At 39.5% G+C, this 26,622-nt stretch overlaps 1 protein-coding gene across 5 annotated transcripts in view; it reads right to left on the minus strand.

Moving 5' to 3' along the window:
• cacna1c (calcium channel, voltage-dependent, L type, alpha 1C subunit) overlaps positions 1–26,622 on the minus strand; it is a 206,440-nt gene that overhangs the window by 68,583 nt on the left and 111,235 nt on the right. For all 5 annotated transcript variants that reach the window (XM_026148293.1, XM_026148292.1, XM_026148294.1 and 2 more), the window contains exons 4-6: positions 9,899–10,038; positions 1,845–1,984; positions 438–590 (exon numbers count right to left, since the gene is read on the minus strand). In XM_026148293.1, coding sequence (XP_026004078.1) covers positions 438–590; positions 1,845–1,984; positions 9,899–10,038 — 433 coding nt within the window. The remainder of the gene's footprint in view (positions 1–437; positions 591–1,844; positions 1,985–9,898; positions 10,039–26,622) is intronic.

Genomic DNA, 26,622 nt, shown 5'->3' on the forward strand with positions numbered 1-26,622 from the left:
TCATAATAACACTCCAGTCCATTATACCTGAGGCCCTTTGCTGAAAATTGTTTCAATCATTTATGGCAGCTGTTGTTTCAATTATTGCTGAAATTGTTCCTGCTCAGAAACATAAATGATGGTTTGAATAATTAATTGATGTGATCATTTAACTGTTTAAGGTTTGTTTGCTGATAAAGTTTTACTGTAGAGTTCGAATTTATGCAAAGCTCAGTCAAACCAAAGACCTTGAACACCAAAGTTTGCACTTTGTATGTATGTGAATAAATGCTAACTGAAGCATGGCTGCACATACACTTCAATACATGCTTTGATCATGTATCTAAGCAACTGAAGTGTTGTGTGCCATTGGCTGTGTTTGATCGTGCATGTTTTTATTTATATCTGTGCATCAGTGCTTATAAATAGGTATTCTACGAGTGAGTGTTTGTGTGTACCTGTTAGGTTATGAACGCAGGTCTTGTGCATCTTGCCCATGAAGAGCTCCAGACCGATGATGGCATAGATGATGATGACGAAGAGGACCAGCAGGGCGATATGGAGCAGAGGAACCATGGCTTTGATTATGGAGTTCAACACTACCTGTAAACCTGCAGGAGGCACACATTTGCTAAGAATCCAAAAAGGCATATGAGAGTGTACAGAACATTTTAAAAAAGCATACAGTTCTTATAAAATCTGAGGATTGGAGACTTACTGTCATTAAAAATCATTACTGCCACCTCATATACCAGCATTGTCATAATGAATCACCATGCAAGCACTTAAGCTGGCTGTTATATTTCATCTGAAGCTTTAATATTGCTTTTGTACAGATATTCTACTGAAAAGTATGACTTCTATTAATTGTAGGCAAAGAAAAAAACATGGTATTTTTAAATGCAAATTTGTCTATGAGCAGAACACCTTTCCAGTTAAATTTAATACATGCTTTAATGAACAAAAGCTCAGTGCTCTGCATATTAATAACTTAAAACAAGAGGAGCAAAAATATGTTGCTGCTGAAGAGACGTAACAATACAAAAGGCAGTAGGAGAAATTGTGGGTTTATTTAACTGACTAATTTGTTAAAACAAACTAAATTAAAAACAAAAAAGCTCACAGGCTTGCGCATATAGGCGAGACCAGTTTATCAGATTACACTCGTATTAATTTAATCAGTTACTCTTTTGAACTTTTTAAAACGCAACTGCAAAATTAGTGTGGTGTCATGGAGTGAGGAACACTTAGATAGTTGCTGGAACAGCAGTTTTTCCACTTTTCAGTCGTGAATAACTGGCATGGCTAAGACGTCTTGATTGTACAACCTCATGTTTTTCTTCCTTTAATGATCAGCCTTTAATAAAAAGATAATAAATTCCACAGCACATAAGCAACTGAACACCATCTGTGCGCAAGTCAGCTGGCAAACACGCTGTTGATCAGTTGCCACGACTGCCATGACAGCCCAGTGATGTTGGACAGCGCACAACGGCACTCAGCACTTTTACACCAAATGACAAAGTGATAGCTGTGCACTTGCATCCTCTGCATTTGTCTGCAAGTGTAATGCACATAAAGGTGGAAACACACTATTTTCATTAAGAGTGTCTTCACAGACAAGTACGCACATAAATCGTCCAGTTCTGAAAGCCTCTGCATTTCTGACAAGAAGAAGACTGGGTGTGAGTATATGTGTGTCATCATGTGTGGCGTCAAGCACCAATGCAAGCTTCAATCTCTGGTCCATTCCACCCCCCACAACACCCAATCACCATTCACACCTGATCCCCAGAGCACCATTTGTGCTCCTGCTTTTCTCTCTTTCATTCTTCTTTTTTACTTCCATAGCTCTCAGTACTTACTCGGTACTCCAGAGACCAGTCTGAGGGGTCTGAGTACTCTGAATGCCCTCAGAGCCTTGACATCAAAGCCCGCCGCTTTCCCTCCAATAGGAGTAGCCCCATCCCCTTTTGTGGCCTGCTCCAAGATTGCACTGAATAACCTGTAAGACAGAAGGTAATGACTTCAATAACCATCAGTTTCACATTGACATCCCATTTCCACATACTAGAGAATCTATGAGAGAAAGAAAACAATAAAAGAGATACAGCTGTAAAGGCCCCACCACAGTTGGTGTCATTATGGCCATGTGTTTTACATCTTTGTTTGCCACTTTAGACATTGTCAGTAGTGTTGCACAATATCAGGTTTCAGTTGAAATAAAACTTTTTAAACACTTTTTTCATTAATTCTATACTAAATGAATCACCAGTGGAAACATTGCAATATAAGTGAAATGTGCTTACAGCAGCCAAATTTGGGAACATATTTTTAGAAGGTAAAGGCCTGGTGAAGTCAACAGTGTCGTTTCACAATTTGACTCTTGAAGAAACTCGAAAGCAAAAAATAAAACAGCTTAGCAAGTTATCCTTCCAAGAAAACAATCGAAAATGTTTCATCTGTTCCTTCTGTCTTTCGCAGATAAGGAAATGTGAGGCATGTGGCTTTAATGATTTGACAGTCAGCTCCACAGATGCCTGTGCATGACTGTAGTGAAGAGAGCTGCACAGTCAGGTTATGTGGTACTATGCAGAAAAACTCTCTTTTAAAATGTCAAATGTATTTTTACACTGTTGCCCTTTTTAGTTATTACCCTCCATGAAAACAGAAACATCCAGCCAAGAAAGATTTAAGCAAGAACTGCTCATGAGTTTAAATTAATGGACTTTGACCAAAATGTGTGAACACTTTACTTTGGTGAAATTCAGGCCTGGGACTGATTTATTATAGTTTGGGTTACTGACTTTTAGTCAGAGTGACCAGTAATTACCAACCTTGGGACTGAAAGGACATCATTACAGAAAAGGGCCAAAACAGCTAAACAGGTGCACTCTGAGGATGGCCTTGATTTTGGATTTGAAGGGTCACAAGCCAATAAGGTTGGGCAGCACTGTTTTACTGTAGAGCAGTAAAAGTTTGTGGTAAATGTAAAGCGAAATGTCGTATAACAGTGCCCATGAGTGCAAACCGAGGTCGGTGAAGTCATAATTTCTCACATTGGTCTGCAAGAACTTGGGATGAAATACAACACCGATCCCATCAGGCAGGGTGTGGTGGAAAGCAGAGGCCAGTGCCCAGAAATGTCTTGAACGACATGATCAGCAATCACACTGTACTCTTCAGGCTTCCATACATATTTATCAGTGTAAAGCAGAAGTATAATCTTCAATGAAGAGCTAAATATGCTCTTTTTAACGCTCCCCCCTTTTGTTAACTGATATCCCAATGAAATTATTGACATACATCCCTTTGATGTAAGTGACTCACAAGCTTGAATTTATGTACGTCCAGCTGAGCTTATCGCTCTCCCCTTCCTGTCTCTGGCTCTCCGAGATCCTTTAGAAATCACCATACAATACCATTTTCCAGCTAGCGTGGCTCAAAGGCCAGTCAGTGGCACGTTAGTCATGGAGAATTATCAATTAGCACAGATGAAATGGCCACTTGAAAAGGCCTCTCAAAACATATCTCCCTCTCTCCCTCTCACACTCTCTCTGCCTCTCTATTTCGCACTACCTCCCTCTCAATTTGATTAACTCTCTTTTCCTCTCTCTCCCCCTCTCTCTTGGTGGGAAGCACTCCTTTGAAACTGAGCACGAACAGTACGTCAGAGATTCACAATTTTGCACCACCAGCATGTTCTTTTGTTGTAGGGTGTTTAAAGGTAATTAGAGCCTTGGAGTGTAGCACCACATTGTGAGCTGTATAGATCCACAGCTAAAGATAGTACCAACCGCACGCATTCAGAAAGAGAAAAAAGGCTGAGAGGTCTCACAGAAGTCAAAATGTCAACATTTGGGTGTTTGTGTCGCTTGAGAAAAAAATATTTACACTTAATTATTATAGTTTTAAAAGCTTGAGCATGTTTAAATAGTGATTCTTGAAGCATGTAAATAACACTTGTAGCAAAGTGTGATAAAGTAAAAGCAGAGTCTCTGCTTCACATTTAGATGGCACTACAGTCCTTGATGCACTGACTCACAACTTTGAACTGATCATGTGTTATGCTGCAAATACACATACTTTACACCTTTAGATACCTTTAGATACCTTTGTTTGTTTGTTTGCTATCCTGCGAACAGAGAAAAATTGACTGACACATATTTGCGGATTTAAATAGTCTGTATATATCTACAGGTATTTATTTGTTCTTTCCTTTCTAAGTGAATTGAATTAATTTTATTTTTGTGTAGTTATCTGTGTGATTGTTTGGGCCTTGGCCAACTTTGCTTGGATCAGCTGGTTGTTGCGTTTGTGGTGTTCTAAACACGTGATATATTGAAGGATGTTTCTACTATATCTCCTTTTACATTTTTTATTTATTGGCATAAATTGTCATAAATGCTGATATCGACAGTTAATATCTACTGATAATATCAGCCCACTGATAAGCCTAATTTAGCTCATTTTGGTGTACGAGGTATGTGGAGTTGCTATCTAGTATTACTATCCTTCAAAGGCTCTGATTAATAGTCAAGTCTCTAGAACAGTGATTCCCACAGTGCAGATCAATGACTGTATAAAATCTTTTACACAGTCATTGTGCAGGAAGGAAACCCCTTGTGGGCTGTAATGGTACTGCAGGTGAGCTTCAGTAATAACAGAAGTATTTATATTTATATAAAGGTATGTATTTAGATAAAAAGTGGATCAAATCGGGTAATAAGAGATGGTAATGATATTGATCATTACCCTGATCTAAATTTAATGCTTTTATATTGAAGGTTTCCTCGAGTTTGGCCAGCCTAAGATACCACAGTTTATTCTTAGTGTATAAATTATTTACTTTTTTTCTTTTTCTTTTTTTTTTTTTTACAAAAAGCTACGACTGACTCATGAAATATTATACCAAACCACAATACATTATATTATCTCTTATAAAAGCAAACATAGTCTATAAAACTCTTCGAACAAACTGTCACAAACTCTGCGCTTATAATATAAATGAATTGTTTTATAAATTGTTTTGTATGCGTGAAAGGAAAAGTTCTTTCCCAGCACGTTTTGTCATTCATCTTCAGTATCCAAAGGTGTATGGTACTCCTGTGTAATCTGAACATATATCTGTGTAAATACACACAAGTTTGCTTCACAATAATTTCTAACATTCTCCAAACAAGAAAAGTTCAATAGAGGAAACAAATTCTTTTTTGCGGGTCAGGCCATGAAAGTTTATTCACATCACATTCACTGTCGTCTTTAACTCGACAGCATGGAAAGTATTGCCTGTAGTGCCGAATCTGAGTGAAGTATAGTGAGTTTTTCCACAGGCTTTTTTTCCCTGTTTTTTTCCCCTCTTTTTGTTACAGTGTAAAGAAAAATATTCATTCAGCTTGTATTAATTCTGCCCAAATTTTACATCCTGGAGTACAGTAAGTGTCACGTGGTAGTTTTCTGACCCTGTAAATGCTGAACAAATGAAATAGATAATTTTTTTTTGCCTGAATCCTTCACTCTGTATTTTGTATTGATTACACCCTGAATACAAGGAGGGAAAGTAAAATGAAAGAAACATAAAATTGCATGGGGAAGGAGATGGACCTAATATATCTGAGGAAAAACAAAAGTGGAAAAAGTGATGACAAAGAGTGAAAGAGAGAAGTCAAAAATGAAGAAGCAAGGTATGTATGAATGCAGAGACGAAGGTTCTTAACATTTATTTTCCAATCTGATCTTTAAGTTACTAAAATTGAACGTGGGTCTTTTTTTTTTTTAATTGTTAATGATTATTAAAAATGTGGATGGGGTATGGGGTACACATTTTTTTCTGTGTGACAGAAAAAGTTTGAAAACTGCTGAACTTGAGTCTCATTCATATTCATATTGCGCATGCACACATGAACACAGCCTGTTGAATTACTGAGCCTTAACTAATGACCTCTCAGGTAAGTGCCAGCCAAGTGTGGACCGTAGTATCTATGTGTGTGTGTGTGTGTGTGTGTGTGTGTGTGTGTGTGTGTGTGTGTGTGTGTGTGTGTGTGTGTGTGTCTCTGAGGTTGCTCAGCACCAGGTACAAGCTCCTTCACCCATATGGTGAATAATCCAGAGGGAGTGAACTCTTGTCACTTCTCATCTATACACAGACACACAGACAGACTGGCAGTTAGATTCGCAAGGGCACAGAGACAAACAGCCACTTATGCACATAGCCACACAAACACCCAGCCACACACACTCCCTGCAGCTTGTGAAACAGAAGAATTTTGTGTTTGTTAGCTTTTCACATCTATTCTAGTGGATTTTATTTGGTTTCCAATTCAGTTAAATGTCAAGTTAAAACTGAGTTTGCATATTAGTGGAGTGCTTTCTAATGTGTTAGCTCTTTAGCAAAGAAGTGGTTAGGATTAGGCAACATAAGCTGTTTGGGGGATATTAGGAAAGAATTATGATCATGTTCACCTTCACGACTGATTTACATAGCAGCAAAAAAGGAGCATACATGACCTTTGCACTGAATTCTGACTACCTCAAGTTAAAAACTAAAAATTTTGAAGTTATTCAGTATTCTCAGATCTAAATCTGAATTTGGGGGGGGGGGGGGGGGGGGGGATATCTGAATTTGGAGACTGAAGAAAGAATTCAGACTTTAATCATCCAAGCTAATAAAATACACTAATCAAAAGTCAATAAGCTGTTTGGCATTGGCATAGGAGATTTGGTGTTCCCTCTGGGTGCAACCCTCATTCTCAACTCTACTGCTCATCTCTGCTGCTCAACTCTTAAATATGTTTACAAATGTGTCAAAGAAGAAGCAAAGTTACGACAAAGAAATAAACACAAATTTCCTTACATTTTGTGCCAAGTTTATATATATATGTTCAGTGGGCCTAACCCTCTAGTATACATATTTTCTGAGCCTTTTGAGGCATCCATATCCAGTCCCCTATAACATTAATCATTAAATAGACTGATGTGTCATTCTGCATGACTCCAAATAGAGTCATGCAGTCAAACAGACGTGTATTTCGCCTTCTGAACTTCCTTTGGCAAGGTTGTAAGAGAAACAAAAATATTTGCAGGCATCAGTGCATTATAGTTGTAAATTAAATCATGTTACATTACAATAAAAGGCACAATTCACATCGAGAAAGAGACATGAACAGAGGGAGACAGACAGTGAGGGTAGATAACAGCTTAAGAGTGGCAAAGGTTGTGTTTATGCCATGGGCACTGGCACCATGTTTTCAGCCGATGGGATGTATGTGTGTGTGTGTGTGTGGTTGGTGTGTGTGTGTGTGTGTGGTTATAGGCTCAAGCCAAGCGTGTTCAGTTAGTGATGGCTAATATGAGTGAACACTTGACTTGCAATGAACAAGACTCACTGAATGTGCATGTCTGTGTGTTGGTGTATTTACAAAGGCTTCCTCCAGGCTGAGGGTGCTTTCGTGCACACACACACACACACACACACACACACACACACACACACACACACACACACACACACACACACACACACACACAGGCACACACGCTCAATTAGACCATCTTTATGGCATAAATGTAACTGTCAAGTCCAGTGGTCAAGTCCAAAATTATGTACACACAGCACAGCTGGCAAGGGGGTCACACACACGCACACACACACACACACAAACACGCAGGCACGCACGCACACACACACACAAACTTAGGCAAAATGGATTTAGCAGATGGACTATGTTGCTGAGTTGCAGATAAAGAAAAACAGAGCAGAGCTTTGCTATCAGCATCTCACAAGCTAATCAGTTTAAGCTTCACCAATACACTGATGGCCAAAGTTTGCTGCAGCTTTAGCACAGATTTTCTGTGAACTAAAGAAAGCTTTGTCAGCAGACAATACTCCTCTCAAATGGCTACTACAGTAATCTTTCTAAAATACAACAAAATACTAAATATACTTGAGGTATTGTGAAAAAAGAGCATGCATATCCTCAATCAGCTTCCTAATTCAGAATTACTTTGTGTGCCAGCAGGTTGGACATTGCAAATCAAATAATTTTACTGTCACAAATAGAGAAAGTGTTCAATAACGCTGACAAGATCACAGCAGTTGCACTGATCCAGGCTATCAACACAGACAATTCGACTGTGAAAAATGAACATAATTTTGGCACAAACTGAACTTTTTATTTCAATGGTTGGATGTTAAAAAAAAACACATGACTGTCGTGTTAAATTAGTAAATAAATTAACAGACTTCAGCTTCTCACCAAGGCCGTATATTTGTCTCTCTGTCGATGAGACGAGTCGAGCTGAATTTTACGAAACCTAGTGAAGATGTTGAGCAAGGAGGAGCAGTAGAAGAATCTATAAAATGTTAGTGCAGACCTGGATCACTTTCATTAAAATCGCAAAATATGGGATTGGCCTTGTAGAGTCTGTCTGAGCGCCCTTCTGGTTTTACAAACAGGAATTAGAGTAAAAGATGAGCTACAAGAGAAAATATAGCTGCTTCTTTGCCTTTGCAACTGAAAGTAAAGAAGGCCACGTGAAACGCTATCTTACTGTAATTTTGATAGATGCTAACACTATGACTACCTCTTACATTAGACAGAGGCTGCCAATTGACTTGGCTGTACTTCCATTGGTTGACAGTAATTATACTAAGGTACCGTAATTGTCGGGCTATAAGCCGCTACTTTTTGCACAAGCTTTGAACCCTGCGGCTTTTAGTCAGGTGCGGCTTTTCTATGGATTATCCATGATTTTTGTCATATCATAAGACGATTTGTTTTGTTTGTTCCGCTGTTGTACGGCACTACGTTGCCTGGCGGAAGGGCATGTGATCAGACACACAGTATCGGGGTTCAAGAGTGGTATGTTGGTCACATGTCCATCCGCCAGGCAACATAGTGCCGTACAAGTAGCGCGAAAAACAAACTTCAAAGTAGCGCTACAAGTTCAGCGGGAGTCGTGGATGACGAGCGGCAATAAACTTGCGAAAAGCAAGTCATGCTCAACTCCACCGGTGGAATCTGACAGCGTGGAAAAGTGTGAAAACATCCATGATCACCAACGGATTTCGAAGGGCTGGACTGCTGCATGATGGAGAGGAGGACACCACCACGGCCCTTCTGAGGGTGTTCGACTCTGACACTGACAACGAGGATTTGTTTGGTTTTGAAAGTGACAACGAAGGAAAGAAGCTGAGAGTGGATGACGAAGCCATCCTGAGCCTGTTCGTCTCCGACACTGGAGAAGAGGACTTTGGTGGTTTCAGTGCGCAGGAAGAAGAGAAAGATGGTGGTGAATGACTGACTTTTCTTCTTGTTAAAGCCGTGTCGCTGCACCTGAGCCTAAAAGGTAGTCCGAATCTATTTTTCTGGTGTGCTGTAGGTTATTGTTATGTACTACATTTGTTACTCATTTATGAAGCACAGTACATGTTTCGTACTTGTAATTACCGCTACTTTTACATATACCTTAAAAGCTGTGCAAATATGTACCCATAACTTGTTTTTCAAAATATTAATAAAAGGGGTGTGTCTCCAAACAGCCATCTCTTTCCTGACAATTCCCTTTGTGCATATTCTCTTACATATGATAAGTCAACATTGAAACACCTGCGGCTTTTAGTCAGGTGCGGCTAATGTATGTACAAAACAGGATTTCCCCCTGATTTTAGCTTGTGCGGCTAATATTCAGGTGCGCTTTGTAGTCCGGGAAATACGGTACTATGATTAATTTGCTAATGATGTGCTGAGGTTGTGTGTGTCAGGTAGCTGTTGAAAAGAGACTATGCGTCACAATTACACAACTGAATCTATGAAATCTGCTTCATCTGTCAAACTTCATAGACTCACTTGGAGTAACAGAGAACCATCAAATAACACCTCGCAGTTTGTCTCTTTTCTGTGTGATTCTGATCGCTTACCCTACAACTACAATGATGAAGTCTAGCAGATTCCAGCCGTTCCTCAGGTAGGCGTTGGGGTGGAAGAGCAGGCCGTAGGCTATTACCTTCAGGAACGCCTCCACCGTGAAAATGATGAGGAACAGATACTCCACACGCTCCTGTGCAGACACAAACATAAAAAAGTCCATTTACTCATCTGAGGGGCATCATTGCAGCATGACATAAAACGAGCAACAGACACAGATAAAATCAGAGGTAATTATAAATGAAAATTTGAAATCAGATTAAATGCTAAGTTCATGTCGCAAAGGATTGAACTATGTGCAGTAAATCTTTTCATCGTGAGAGGTGGCTTATTGGAAAAAATTGACATGCTGTAGCACTATTATATACACACACGTTCATTCACAATCATAAAACTTTTTTATTTTTCCCACATCAACTCTAAGGACATTGTATATGACTTGTGAGCACTCGCAGTGCTGGCTGCCTACTCTTTCAAATTTATCAGCCAGAACAAGATGTTCTGCCGCTGTTTATGTGGCTTCTGCTTTGTGCGTATGCATGCGTGTGTGCGTGCGCATGTTTGATTATTTATATGTTAACATGTATTTGTCTAACTTGTAATCGTGTACACAATCAAAGCATTTTGATTATTTAATCAAACTGGCTCTCTTCCTGTCCTACGACGTTACTGTCTGATGGAAGGAATGATTTCATGTGCACATGTATGCACACGCAAACACACAACGGGATTTTTACTACAGAGCTCCTCAGGGATTGTTGTCATATTGCCGACCCCAGCCTGACGGGGTCCTGGGAAATGTCCTGAAATGTCCTTGAAAGAGAGCAGGATCATATAACTTTCTGACTGTTGCAAAGTCGTAAACAATTCATCATCCACCTAATCCCTTTTCATATCTGATTTTAAATGTTTTGTCAAGTTTTTAAGGAAAATGAGATCAAAGCAATGCAGAAATCTATTTATTTCTTGCTGTGCAAATACAACATCCTATATATAGAATTATTCAACATCCTCTTGCTTTCTGCCCAGTTTCTTTCTTTCTTTCTTTTGGGGGTGGGTAATAAAAACATCTATCAATCCATCCATTCATTTTATTCCCTGCTCCTCCTCTTTTTCCCCCTATTTTCCCATGGATACATACACACAGCGGGCCAGAGGTTTGGGACAGAAGGCCAGGCAGGTCTCTCTAGGCTCCAGTCTCATCCCTGGGAAGAATCAGCTAAACCTGAAGAAGCTGTGTTTAAATTTACCAAAATATCTTCACAGGCTGACTGACAAAAGAGTTTAGGTTGGATTCCATCATTGACTTACATAACCACATACAATACAATACAATACAGCTTCTAAATTGTCCAATCCACTGGAATTATATGCCTTCAAGCCTGTTATTTCCTCTGATCAATGCTGACATTTTTCTCCTGACAGCTACAACACTGACGTCACTGACTGTGCAACACCTGAGTCACATGCTGGCCTTTGTGTTTTTAAATTTCTTTTTGTTTCTGGCTTGTTTTGAGGCTCTCAAATACTAAATCATTTGCACTGAGGGGAAACATCTTTTAAAACTTAAAACTGATAAGGAATAAGTGATTAGCAAGGATAAGAAAGATCTGTTTACCTCTGTCATAAAATGGACATGACATTGGTTTTGGAAAAAATAAAAATGTATTCTTCTGTAGATTATACAGCAGGGGTGTCGAACTCCAGGTCTCGAGAGCCGATGTCCTGCAGGTTTTAGATCTCACCCTGGGTCAAAACACCTGAACCAAATGATTAGTTCATTACCAGGCCTCTGGAGAACTTCAGGACATGTTGAGGAGGTCATTTAGCAATTTAAATCAGCTGTGTTGGATCAAGGACACATCTAAAACCTGCAGGACACCAGCCCTCGAGGCCTGGAGTTCAACACCGGTGTTTATACAGGGATGGCATTTTAAAACTGAATGCCAACCTTCTCATTGAGAATAAAATTTCTTATTCTTTAATGTATTTATTTGATTGTTGGTGATTTTAAGGACAGTACAAAGAGTGAACATTCTCAAATCATTGCTGAATGAAGGTTAAATGTTTGTAATGGTGTTTAATCCAAATCAGTCCGATCAGTCTATAATCGCTAAAGTGTTTCTAAAGTTAATGTTTATGTTGGAAAAACTTGTGTATACAGTAGCCGCATTAAGATTAGATGTTCAGGCTGATGGAAATCCGAAGGCCATCCAGCTAAACAAACAAGAAAAGACTACATCAGACTCCCATTAGGCCAGTTGCAGTGACACTTAACACAGCAATTTCCAGTACCATGGGAATCAGGCATTTTTCTAACCACTGATCTCACTTTTTCTCAAGTAGTTTTTTTCAAGTGTTTAAACTTGTTTTTTTTTTAAGAGCTCTATATAAGAGCCATCTCAAAAATGTCTCATGAATCACAGCTGCCAACACATTACAACTGCAAGAGGCTGATAAAAAACAAAAAAACTGGTCCTTTGCTTTCTTTTTTGTTCATAATGAAGCGATTAAACTTGTAAACCATGATTTTTCCCGCACTTAGAAATGCTCAAGTAACTTGACAGTCAAAGAAGTGACATGAATTATAATTCTGTGGATTTAAACAGGTTGAAACACAGAATACGTGAAAGGCGAGTCGATTTTTAGCCCAGGGATTCTGCGCCTCAGTCACCTGCTCAGAAAGCTGTCTTAAACTTGTTGTGCTCCTGCTCTCTACATTTCTAACCTTCACTCCTTTCAATTCAAGTCTGTTCAGCGTCTTTTTCAGCCCAAAAGTGTCCAGCTTAATGATAAAAACTGAGATTTTCACAGTCGACACCTGTTTTTTTTTTTCTGCGTGCGCGTTTCGATTTCAAAGCCGGCAGAACTGATTTGGTTTAATATTCACCGTTTGTACCGTCGACCCTTCACCGCACAGTGGAGTGTTAGCAGTGTATGCGGAAGTAATTAATCTCACAAACACACACATCCTCCCTCTCGAATATACAAAAGCTCTCTATCACGCTCGCGCTCTCTCAAAGATACACACACCCGAGCTGTGTATCTGCTGGTGACAGGCAGACAGTGCGGCGCTCAGAAACATAAAACAAAGAAAAACATCTGGTAGGAACAGCTTAGCCTGACACACATACACACACACACACACACACACACACACACAGAAAACACACACTTCCTCCTTTCCTTCAATTCATCCAGTCCTGTAAAGGGCAAAATCCAAAGGGGCAAGACTAATTTGGTTAGTGACTGGAAAAAGACGAGAGAAGATGAGAGTACACGAGGAAGAGCGGCAGACTATAGAGACAGAGAGAGCGAGAAAAGAAAGCAGACAGAATGACCGAAAGGTAAGCATGTGGGGGCAATAATTCAGTTAACTGTGATAGGTCAACCAAACCACCTATCCATCAACTAGGCCAATCAGATTATAGTATCGACATTCTACCATAGCGCAGACATTGTTTCCATTTGCAATGACCTTCTGTGTTTGTGTGTATGCTGCAAGACAGGATTAGCTATTAAGCTGCTTTTGAAGGAACCCACAGATATATCGCACTGTGTGTGTGTGTGTGTTAAGGCATGTGTGTGCAAGAAGAAGACAAAAAAAGTATCATATCGAAAGTATTACAACAGCACAAATCAGTACCACAGAAGAAATATCCTATTCTTCACTTGTCCCTGCCAAATTCTGACCCGATCATCTGAATGTTGCAGCACAAATCAAGACACATTAGACCAGCCAGTAATGTTCTAATCTTCAGCTTTTGTGTACTTATGTGAACTGAAGCCTCAGGTGTGGCATCCGGTGTGGTCTTCTGCTGCTGTAGCCCATCTGCCTCAAGGTTTGAAGTGTTGTGCATTCAGAGATGCTCTTCTGCATGACTTGGTTGCAATCAGTAGATGGTTTAATTGCCTTTCTATAAGTCTGCAGCAATCTTCACATTCTCCTCTGACCTCTGGCATCAACAGCCCATTTTCTCTCAGAGAACTGATGCTCACTGGAGATTTCCTCTTATTTAGACAAATTTTTGTAAACCCTAGAGATGGTTGTGCAAGAAGCTCCCAGTTGATTAGCAGTTTTTGAAACACTCGGACTAGCCTTTTTGGCATAGGATAGTGAGCTGTCTAGGATGACACCAAGGCTCTTAACCTGAGGTGAAACGAAAACTGCGAAGTTGTCATTAGTGAATGTGAAATGATTTGGTGCCACTTAAATCATCTTTCTTCCACATGCTGGTGTTTGGTTTGATCTTCAGCATGTCTACTTGACATCCACAAATGCAGTTATATAACTGGACAAAAGGTAAGAAAGGAAAGAAAGGAAAGGTGGACCAAGGTTATTAAGGCCCTTGAAGGTGAGGAGAAGAAGCTTGTATACTATTTGGAAGTTTCTGAAGGATAGGGATGATGTGCTGGTAGGACGGGGTTCTGGTAATAATGCGGGCAGTTTTGAACCAATTGAAGCGTATGGAGGGATTTTTGGAGGAGACCATCTAAGAGTCAATTACAATAGTCAACGCAGGAGGTAACGACACTATGAACAAGAACGGACGCCGACTGAGTGGAAAGAGAAGGATGTAATCGGTTAATGGTGTGTAGACGGAAATAGGCAGAATGAGTGAGATCACTGATGTGAGATTTATAGGATAGTGAGCTGTCTAGGATGACACCAAGGCTCTTAACCCGAGGTGAAACGAAAACCACAAAGGTTCAATAGTGAAAGTGAAATGATTTGCCTTTAGTAGGTTGGATTTGGAGCTGATACGGATTTCAGTTTTATGCTGATTGAGCTTAAGAAAATTTGAGCTGAACCGGGATTTTAATTCAGATAAACATTCTGGAGGAATCAGGCCTGCAGGAGAGATATAACTGGGTGTCATTAGCAAAATAATAAAAGTGAAGATCAAATTTATTGACAATGGTACCAAAAGGGAGGATGTATATTATGAAGAGAAGAGGGCCTGAGACTGAACCTTGGGGTAAACCAAAAGTGACTGGGAATAGACGAGAGCAGAATGATTTAAATTGAATAAACTGGGAACGGTCAAGGAGATATGATTGGAACCCGGTTAGGGGTGTGTCGGAGATGCCAAGAGAGGAAAGTCTGTTTAGAAGGATGGAGTGAGAGAAAGTGTCAAAGGCTGAAAGATCATTAGTAACTTTAAGTAAAGCAGATGTACTGTGACATGAGCGAAAGCCAGATTGAAACCTCTCGTATATATTATTATAAACCAGGTGTGAATGAAGTTGAGCAGTTGTACTGCTGCTGCGCTTAATCAAGTTACAGTGTAGCAGGAGCAGTAGTTCCAGTTAATTAATGTTATCAGGTGAAGCAGTATGACTTTATAACTTTTCTCTAATTTGTTTTTTCCTTTTAAAAACTTTTACATACAGTAAGGGGTTAAATTTAGCCCAATAAGTTGGTGGGAAAAACCTGTTAATCATTTCATTTATTTTTTACAGCGCTTTAGATTTAGGTTACGATGTTGTAAAAGTTTGCACATTAGAATTATTAATATAGCTTGCAGGGGTGAAGGGGGTGGGAGTTGTTTAAACCTATGTTTTCTAATCTGATTTGATTCCACAATCTACCTTTGGAATTATTGTTGATACTCTTAAAAATAACTGCTGAAATAACTGCCCAGAGGAGTTGTTAAGATGCACGGCTGAGTGGCAAGACTTGCTTCTTGAAAGACTTTGGTAAAGTAATATCAATACCCAACACCCTAAACAGATGGAAATTCTTTAAACGACGTGGGTTCTATATGTAAGTCATATGCTCAACACCTACATCAGACTGAACTAGCAACCACCTCTTTCCTATATGAAGCCAACCAAAAGCCCATGTGAGGCTGCAGATAACAATATTAGAAGCTCAGACAAAAAAGTAAGAGGATGATGCTTTGAATTCGAGCTCTTTTAACCCCAAGTAAAGTTAGGGCCACACCTGAGGCTCTGTCTTCTTCTCTAAGTGTCAACTCCTCCTCTCCCAATTATTTTTCTCTATCCCTCTCTCAGTTTCTCATTCCTCTCTTCTACATCTTCATCTCTTTCTTTCTCTCTATCTCTGTGGGTGCCAACAAGAAGTTACCATAGAGACCAAGATGGGTTTCTACGTTACCATGGAAACTGTGGGCTGCAACAGCAGCGGCAGCAGACTTTCTCTTCCTCTCTCTCTCTCTCTCTCACACACACACACACACACACACACACACACACACACACACACACACACACACACACACACACACACACACACGACACTGATCAGTACAGTACTAAGAATATCCACAGCACATAGTTCTAATTACTACTCTTCTATCAGCATTCAAACTTCCTATTGTAAGTCTTTGTGCACTTATGTATACCAGCAACAGCTCCTGTATGAAATCATGTGCTCATCTCTGATGCAGTCATCATGTGTTATACTTGCCACATTTTACCTTTTACTTACCACCAGCAGATTGGACTTAGTCTCATATAAAACTTTAGCGTCACTTTACACAGCCCTTTCATCTATAACATTAAACTTAGCCAGTTCGGTATGGATGACCATGAGCACGTCTTTGCCAGTAGAAAGGCAAAAAGTGACTATATTTCAGACCTCTGTCTCAGGTGAAATAAACAATTCAGGCTGTCACTCTCATCCCATGACCTGTTCTTAATGACTTAATGCACTGTTAGTGCAAGGTACAGTTAAGGTCCAAAGTTGACCATGAGTGGGCCAGAACAGATCCTTAAGTGGGCTCACGAGCCATAAGTTTGACACTTGTGATCTACAGAATAATGTAACACAAAATCATTGGATGTTGAATGCCAAGATGATCCTACAACGATCCTACAATGTAGCTTGCCATCGCCAGTGTGTGAATGTGTGTGTGAATGGGTGAATGACTGAATGTAGTGTGAAGCGCTTTGGGGTCCTTAGGGACTAGAAAAGCGCTATACAAATGCAGGCCATTTACCATTTACACTGCTTCAATAATGTTGAGGTCCAGCATCTGGGTAGACAAATCCAAGACTCCTTTTTTTTTTTTTTTTTTTTTTTTTTTAAATTTTTTATTCTTTTTATTTTATTTTTATTTTTTGGGGGGGATGCTTTTCGCATTTCTTAAGGACATGATATTGTTTATCTGCTTTTCAGGGCTGCAACTTCTTCTTTTTGCCTCCTATTGTTCAGTTTCCTCAACATTCCAACATTCAACCAAAACATTACTTTGAAATTGGTCAGGTACAAGGCCTGGACTAAAAATAAGTGAGAAAACAGTCGATGACTGACCTTCAAAACCTTCAAAAAACTATTGCTCAATATCAATTTAAAAAATATGAATAAAGTCGGATTCTTTGTAAGCAAAGTTTTCTTTTTCCATCATGTCTTTATTCACATCACATCATCTGTCACAGTTGTAAAGGGCTGCTTGAAAATGAAAAAAATAAATCATAATCTAAGTTACATTTAGATGCCAATTATTTAACATAATTAATCATTAACTTTATAAACAATATGAATTTAATGAAATCAAAAACACCAATTTCTACTTGGGTTTTTGGAACTTAATTGTGTAGACAGTGAGGCACTTTTTCCTGTGCTCACTGCCTGATAAAACAGATCTCCAAGCAGAAATAAACACCAGAAGAAAAGAAAGAAAATTTCAGCATATTCTGCAGTTTTCTGTAATATAAAGGTCAACCTTCAACCTTTAACTTAGTCTAAATTATGCTAGGTTATACTACAAGTTCAATATGGCTTTGAATCCATTCCCTTTAATGTAACTGACTAATTCTGAGCTTTTAGTGAGACACTAGGTTTGGTTTACTGAATATATATGACAGTAAGAGCACGAGTGCTTATGTTCTACATAATTAAAGGTTGACACATGGGAAGGGGACAAAACAAGATGTAAGGAGGTCTACATAATATGTAATTATGATATCCAGAAGCCTTCAGCTACAGCGTGTGTTCAGCAAACATAGCTTAGCAAATATTATGATTTCATTTGAAAAAAAGACCAACCAACACTGCTTTGATATATTCAAGCTGTAAGCGGTGGCATCTCTGCCACTTACAGGTGATTGCAATTATTTTTAGAGATTTTCCTGGTAACAACTTTATAAATAGTCTATTATTGCATAACTACAGTCTCTTAGTTGTTGAGAGGCCACAGATCTGAACACAGTGGTAACATGCTGCATAACATGTTTAAATCAAGACTAAATTATAAAATTCAGTTCCAGTCTGTGGGACTCTGGCAGGAATTACATCTTGTCTTCATGCATCCAGCTGGAGAGAGATCACAAGAAAAGGGATCTATACTTATCAAGGGTCATGACCCCTGATCTACAGTTATAGATCAATGATAGATCACATACATACAGTCACTCACACAAGCAGGTAGGCCCAAGCTTACAGTAATATGGCTGATGAACTTTTGTCTATGACTGGAAAAATACTAGACTGTCATTGTTTATTTCCTGCAGTATACAGAATATCAAAGTTTACATAAAGACAAAAAACTCCAGTTTCTAGGCAACTAGCACTGTAACTACCAAATAAGAAAAGCAAGAGAGAAAAGAAGACAGGAGGAAAGTATGAAAGAAAAAAAGCAAGCACGAAAAAAAGAAAAAGCATGAAAACAAGAAGGGAAGAAAGAAAGGAAATTGAGACATTTGTATCCATGCAACAAACGTCTTGACACGCAATCTGTCTGTGGAGGTTGATTATCATGAGACTTGTGTGTCTAATGTGATAAAAATGATTCACATTTGTCTTTCCATAACAATTTTTACAAACACAGATGACATGCTGTGTTCTCTCATGCTGGTCCAGGGAGTTTGCACATTTCAGCTGTAGCTTTTTTTTTTAAAGGCAACTTTTAGGGGAAGAAATGACATAATACGAAGAAAGAATGCAGAGTGATGAGTATTGTGAAGGGCTGAGATTTATTTCATACTGTTGGTATGTCAGTATATGCAGTCATTTCAGAGTTTGAATACCAGCTGGCTGAGGCATTTCTATGTGGCGTTTACTCTGGATTCCTCTCACTGTCAAAGACATGCATGTTACATTAACTGGGGAACTAAATTGTACTGATAGTTTGAAATAATCTTTATTTACTTCATACCACTTTATACATCAATCTATTAACTGTATGAAACAAGCTATTTTTGGCTCCTGGCCCTCTAAACCACCTTTCTTCTTATCAGTTGCTCTTTCTGTTCAAAAGTATAGACGTTCTTCACATAACTAGTTTATGTGTAATAATTACTTCCCCTTAAATGCGTTATACCTCTGGAGACAACTGTACTGTGCTAAGAATATGATCTTTGACATCGAAGAGAAGAAAAAACTACGAGTTTTTAGAGCTTCTTGCTCACTGGGATTACATGTATACAAGCCTCTTAATTTAAAACTGTGACCAAACTCAATATGAACGTACACAACGTATAACAATATCTTCTGTTTTTCTGAGGTAGTTCTTTCTTAATTTATAAACTGATCTCACTTTTACACACTACACACAGAGAGATTAAATATGTCAATAAACCACATCCCAGCTGAAATTTCTTTTGGAAACCAGACAGCAAGTAGCATCAAGTTCTTATTCCTCTAAATAAATAATTGATTCATTCCTTTATGCTCTTAAGCTGTCTCTCTTCCTTTGAGTTAAAATGTTGGCAGCCTATCCCAGAATGCATCTGGAAGAAGTTTGAGAAATAACTTAACACACAAGTAGTCTTACATCCATAAAGCCATAAAGCCAAGCAAAAGTCAAACTGACCTTTGACAGAGACAAAACATTTAAAGTCATCTTCAAATATAGACCAAAGAGCAGAAAACCAGAGACGAGAAAATGTTTAGAAGGCTATCAACGTAAGCAGAGAACTGAAAAAGAACCAGAGTAATTGGTCTAAAAATAAAAGAACACAGGGGCATAAATCATGTAATATAGACAGCCAGTGTGTGTGTGTGACTTAGAAAGTGTTGATAAATGTGTGTACACTAGTTGATGTCTGGGAGGAGGTAACTGGTACCCTTGAGAGATGAGAAGGAGAGAAAGAAAGCTGGAGATTGCAGAAAGAAAAAGAAAGATACTGTACATAATAGGAAGAAAATTAAAAAAACACCAGATGAAAGGTTGGAGAAGCGAGTCTTCCTGGTTTTTTCCACTACCTCCTTTCCAGCTTACACACTCCCTTTCCTTTCTCCCGATCAATTGAAACATGCTACCCCTCCACTTCTGCATTCCGTTGAGTGTGTTGTGCCTGACTTATCACGACTTCGCCTGCGTCCTGCCTCACCACGCAGGGAGACAGATGCTGCACACAGACACACACACACATAAAAGTCACAGTCCTGAGTTTGGAGTTCACGTTCACACCCTCCCACGCACGTATACGCTCACAATACACACAGATTTGTGCGTGCAAGGGGACACACATGCAAAGGTACAAATGAAGACAAAGTGAAGTGAGACGCAGGATCACTGTAGTGCATCAAGATCAGAGTAGCTGCTTGCTAAACTGGCAGGAAGAGATAGATTACTATACTTTATGACTCATGATACAGAATGAGTGTGTGTGTGTGCGTGCGTGCATGTGAGTCATCTAATATGCCTCTTGGGCTGATCATGCTGCTGTGACTTCTAAGGAGCGCGGAGAGACTGAAAGGTGGTATAGAATGACAAGACCTCACCACAGCATAGCAATGATGCTATTTTTAATATAGAATATTAAAAATAGCATCATTATTCGTCAATCTCTTACAAATGTCGCCCGATTATAGTTGCACTTCACTTCTGTCTTATGTGAACATGCCAGTTTTGTGCACACGTCTACAGGAATACGAGTACTACAATAAAGTCAAGTCTACAGTAAAAACGAATAAACTGAGAACACAGGAAATCAAAGTAACTCTTAAACATCTCGGACTGCCAACTGGAATAAATGGGGGATTTAAATATGCCAGTATGTGCAGTATGGGCTTGGTTTGTCACCCCAAAGCTTTCTGTTCATATCCACCTTTACATCGTTTTGTCCTTTTTTTTTAGATTCTTCTCAATTCTCAATCAGTTGTCCTGTCTTCACAATAAGACGATGTAGAATGAAAATGGCTGAAGCAACAGACAAATCACTTAAAGAAAGAAAGAGGACGTCGCTGGTGTCGTTCTCCTCCTGGCATCAACTGAACCGAGTAATCAGAAAAAAAGACTACCCTGAAAAACCAACGATTAGAATTCTTAAAAAGAATATCAAAACTACTCAAACTATCCAAAACTATAACACAAGATTTGCGATGACAAACCCAATTGTAACTATTATTCACAATGACGCCAGCATAGGACGGCATTAACCACACGCACATACGGCGATGATGTGGGATATGCGCTATATGTGATGGAGGACTGAGTTTTGCCTTCTAGTTCTTTGCCAACTGAGATCAAACATAACATGAGTATGTGCCCGCTGATGTGCTGACATAAGTTTTCCTCAGATATGATCCAGGATGGGCCGGCAACCGTGAAAATGCTGTTCAGTGAAGCTGTGATACTTTTTAATCTTTCAATGACGGACAGAATTTTTAAAAACAGAAATAAATCCAACTCCTCAGGTTTACACAGAGTGTGATGCTTATGCATTTGCAAGGCGAATAATGAATATTTTAACATATTTTATATATTACTTTCAGTATTGGTAGTAGTCAGTACTGTGCCTTTAATACCTTTTGGGTTCTAGCTCACTGTATGAACGAGTGACCATAAAAGAAGAAATATTGGTGGCTGCCAGCAATAACCCCCAGCCCCCTACATTAACTTGTTCTCAAGTTATTGCATGCTCAAGATTTTCAGAAAGCTTTACCTCTGACCTTGAGGTCAAGGTCACTATGATTCAAATTCATCTGTTGCTCACACTTGGGGAAAAGGGTAACACCACCTGGGTCTGGGTGCAGTTCCCCCCCCTCCAGGAGCAAGGGTACCTAGACCCGGGGCTTAGAGTACGCTTGGGGAGTGTGATCGTGTGTACAGCGTCTCTTTATGTCTGTCTCCACGTTGGTTGAGTGTGGAGTAAGTGTATATGAGAGCATGAGGGTGGGAATGGATGTTTGTATATGTGTGTGCCTGTATTTCTGTGTCTATATGTCAGGTTGGGTGTCAGGCGCCACCTCTCTGGGGACATCTTAGGCCCTCCAAGGTATGGAGGCCTATCTCCCCCTACCACCACTTCCCCTGCCAGTGGCGGACTCCCTCAGATGTCGGTGCGTTGGTGGTTCTTTGTGTCCGGGGATGGGCGTCCAGGTACACACCGGCTCACTCCTTGGCGGCCGCTTATCGGGGCCTGGAGCCTGGGGCTTGCTCGGGCCACTTCGGAGGTGGGGTGCCCCCGGCCTCTCGGCCTGGGGCTCGGTCACTCAGGCATGGCTGGCTGCCGGCGGAGCTCACGGGCGCGTCACTGCAACTCCCCCTGGCTTCTGCTCCGCGGCTGCTGAGTGAGCCCTCATCTGGGACTCTCCTCAGCTCTTTCTGGGACAGTGGCGCGGCTGCCCCTCTGTTGGTCTTCCTTGGTCTCTTGTGTTCTGGGGGCCTCTGGATGTCTGGAGTTTTGATCTCCTCCATACCTGCTTCATGCCCTGGAGGACGGGGCTGTGGCCCCCCCACACCCTCTAGCAGATTATTACATGAAGGAACCTTTTAAAAAACAAAAAACAAGCGCGTCCATGCTCACAGGTGTACACACGGGTGATCACACCCACAAACTACACCCTTTTTGGCTCCTACCTCAAAGCACACTGTGTTCTGTTGATCTTATGTGCTGCACAATAATGTTTAATATTTAGTATTTACTGTCATATTCCCATATATCATTGTGATGTTGTTTATTCTATTACTCTTGTTCTCTTCTGCTTGCTTTCTTTTTTCTTTCTCAGCAGGTGATCCAGGTGATTGATATATGCTTTTTTTTTTCTTTTTTTCTTCTTTTTTTTCTTTTTCTGCTCATTCTGTTGGTTTTTGGTTTTTGCCCTTCTCCCCCGTCCCTCTTCTCAGCTGTTTCTCTTTCCCTCTTTCTTTCTCCCCTTCTTTCCCCCAGTCAAGTCTGTCCCATGTTCAGTAAGTGAAAATAAAATAAACAATAAAAGGTGAATCAAATGGACCATTATGGCAAGGCTGGGATGGTCAATTTGGTAAAGTAAATCCGTTGGGCATCTTTCTTTGCCTTTAGACAACAATTCTGATGGCAAAAGAGCCAAACGGGACAGGCAAAAAACCAAAAAAAACCAAAAAACAAAAACAGAGCAGGAAGGATTTTTGCAGCAATGACCAGCTACAGCCAAATGACTGCTGTCCTCGCTTCAGAAATTTAGGAAATATTTAAGATAAAAAGTAGGTATTGATAACTCCCCTCTAAATGTTTCAGGTCTGAAGCATTCCAGATTATATGTTTATTCAGTCACACATTTTATATTTTGCTTTATAGTCACTAAACGCCACTTTATTTCCTGCTTTTTCATTTCCTATTGATATTCACACTGAGTGCCAGCGCACTACACTGTGCCACAACAAAACTGTTTCCCCTCTTGCTGAATAAAAGAAAAAAATCCTAGAGGAAACACTGTTCTGTCCATGTTGATTTGCTCCTATCAGAAGCAAGCACACCACTCTATCTCCCCGCAGAGGGCTCGAGCAGCCCTGCCTGGGAATGTATGTGCGCTTGTTTGCATTTTTGTTAGAATTGCTCCATCATTCCTCCGCTGGTTAATGTTCAGTGGAGCGAGACCAGAGCACAACACGGTGAAAATAGAGAAACAGAGATACAATGGGAAAACACTGACATGTGTGGCTTGGCTGTGTGTGTGTGTGTGTGTGTGTGTGTGTGTGTGTGAAAAAGAATAAATAACACTGAGGTGTACCAATCTCATACAGCTATAAAAGCACTGCAACAGATATGTCAATTATTTCGAATGGCACCTGGAATCAATAACAATTCCTCTCAGTAAACTACACATGGTGTCATTACAGGGTCATTAAGTGCACTTAAACATGCCATTTAAAGCAAGTCATATGGGGTCATGCTTTCATGTGCCATTTGGTGCTGGGAAGTTATCACCATGTTTGCAACACTTGATTGCTGTGCAAAGAGATGTGTACTATATTTCAGGAGCTAAAGCTGATAAGCAAGGTGAGACTGAACTAGAGAAGAGAATTTACAGAAGCAAAACTTAAATCCAGGGGTAAAAGATTATAGAAAGAATGAACAGACACACTGCAAGTTTTATTTTTTTAATCACCTTCCTGCTTTTTTTTCTAATTATCTTCATATTGCAAATTTGGATTTCCTTTCACATAAACGGTATCTGTTTCACTTGTATTTTACTGAAGTAAACTAATAAACTCAGCTGCACAGCGGTTAGCATCACTGTCTCATGGCTAATGCCAAAGAAGTTCTGCGTTGTCTTGGTGAACTCCTTCCACTGATTACATGCGGACGCTCTTCTTTTTAAACTTACTAGGCTATTCAGGGATTCAGATTTAGCCACTGATGTGAATGTAAGCACGAGCCTTTGTCTGTCTCTGGGTCACAGGGATAGGCCTAAGTCATCACGGTGAACCAAGCAAGATAAGATGCTCTAAAAATATAGGTGGAAGTATGGATAAATAATATAATTCTGATTGTTTCCACACACAAAAAAATCATTTTCATAAAATCCTTTTCTCACAGAAAAAAAACTTGGAATAATTAGTCCCCCTCATGCAATATCTTTAAACTTTCATAATATCTTTGTATCCTAATAGTAAATTAGCTACTCACGCTACAGGCTAGCTTGTGGTTCCTAAAGTTTCTAAAGCTGCGTGCCAGCTGATTGCTTGCGGACATTCCAGATTCCAGTTGCCTAGGTGACCTTCGAACGTTTTGTTTAGCATTATCGTTCTCATTTGTTGTCTCTTCAGTCGCTCGCCTGAAAGTTTTGCGCTAGTCCTGCCCACAATGCATCGCCAGCAGTCATTTCGCTCGTAGTCACCTGAAATTGTGAAATATCATTCGCTTTCTGTGGTATTGGATCACCACATCACTACAAACCGCTTACATTGTGTATGCAGCTTAAAGGTAAAATTGGAGGTCCCTCTCCTTGTCGCCTCACAACAGAAAGGACCCCAGACACTAGATGCTTTTTAAGATTAGACTTAACCTTCCTTTTTTCAAAGCTTACAGTTAGAGCCAGGTCCTGCGGTGGGACTTTCTGTGATACACTGAATACTTCTTCTCCTCTCCCCTTTTTTACTCTCCAAGTGTTTTGTATACAACTGCTTCCCATAACTTTTTCTAACCATTTGACACTTCCTTTTAAAAGGGAGTTTTTCCTTCCTACTGTTGCCTGGTGCTTTCATTCTAATATTGTAGAGTCTTCACAGTACAGTGCAAAGACAGTACAAAGACAGACAGTGTTGTGGTTTAGCACGATATCTACCTAAAGATAGATAAACAGATTAAAAAACACCAGGAAAAAAAAGAAAACTTTTTAAATCTTTTCTGGGACTTATGAGGCCACAATTCATCTGAAGCTGAAGAATTTCTAATGGAGACTGGAAGGGGATTATATTAAAATCATAATTTAAACTTGAAAATTAAAATATGTTTTTATATATATATATAAATGTCCGGTCAAAAAAACAAAAAATCCAATGAAAGTGAAAAAATACCTTTTGCTATTTCATTTTCACATACTTGTAAGTGATGTATTATAATATAACATGGAAGAGAAAAGCTTTTTAACACTTCATTTTCAAAGTATATATTGTGTATGTAATCTGGACAAAATTTACATTTATTACATTTTATTTTTAAAAACGCACACAGTGTCCTTTAAACGAAATCAATGGAACTACAATGACTTTAAGTGATCAACCTAATCTGTGTTGATGAAATATTAAAATATTATTAAAAAGAAGAAAGCTTGTTTAGCTCTCTTACTTGGTGCCATAGCAATGTCACCATGACACCCAAACAGGATTAGCTGCTAACACCCACTCCCCTGCTGTTACCATAGTAGCACTGCAGAAACTGCGACCCACAAGCTATAAAAAGCCAAATGAAACTTCAAAAAGCAAAGAATCAAACAGAAAAAGAAAGCAATTAAAGGGGTAACAACTTATCTTTTGTGGGTATTTAACTTGTTTGATTTGACCGAAGCACATTTTAGCCGACAGGTCAAAAAGAGAAAGAGCAGGACATGAAAGATGGAGGGAAAAGCTGTGGAGGACTATTAAAATGGCTAATGGGGTTATTATGAGGATGAACCAGAACAAAATCCATTTTTCTCTTTCCTCCTTCACTGTTGAAACGTCAGAGGACCTGTCCTCACCTTGTCTCCTTTCAGCCTCTCCCCGTCTTCCTATCACCTCTCCTTTCTGACTGTGAAATTCAACCTTCACTTTTTTTTGCCAAACCAAGGGAAACACCTGAATTTGGACACTGACTGCCTCTCTCTGCGTTCTCGTTGTCATTGTTAGAGACGCAATAACCAACAATTATTAATACATATATATTTAAATATGAATAATTTCTGGTTCTTTTTCAAATAGATTACGAGCACTGACAATTCTGGTAGAGTTAGTGATACGACCGCATAACCGCAGATCTATTTCATAACTTATCAAAATTTGTTAGTGTAAGGCCATGAAGCAAAAGTAAGGCTTTACAAAAGAGCGTGGAAACACAACTTTTT

This window comes from Astatotilapia calliptera, chromosome 17, assembly GCF_900246225.1.
Source record: "Astatotilapia calliptera chromosome 17, fAstCal1.2, whole genome shotgun sequence".
Lineage (NCBI taxonomy): Eukaryota > Metazoa > Chordata > Actinopteri > Cichliformes > Cichlidae > Astatotilapia > Astatotilapia calliptera.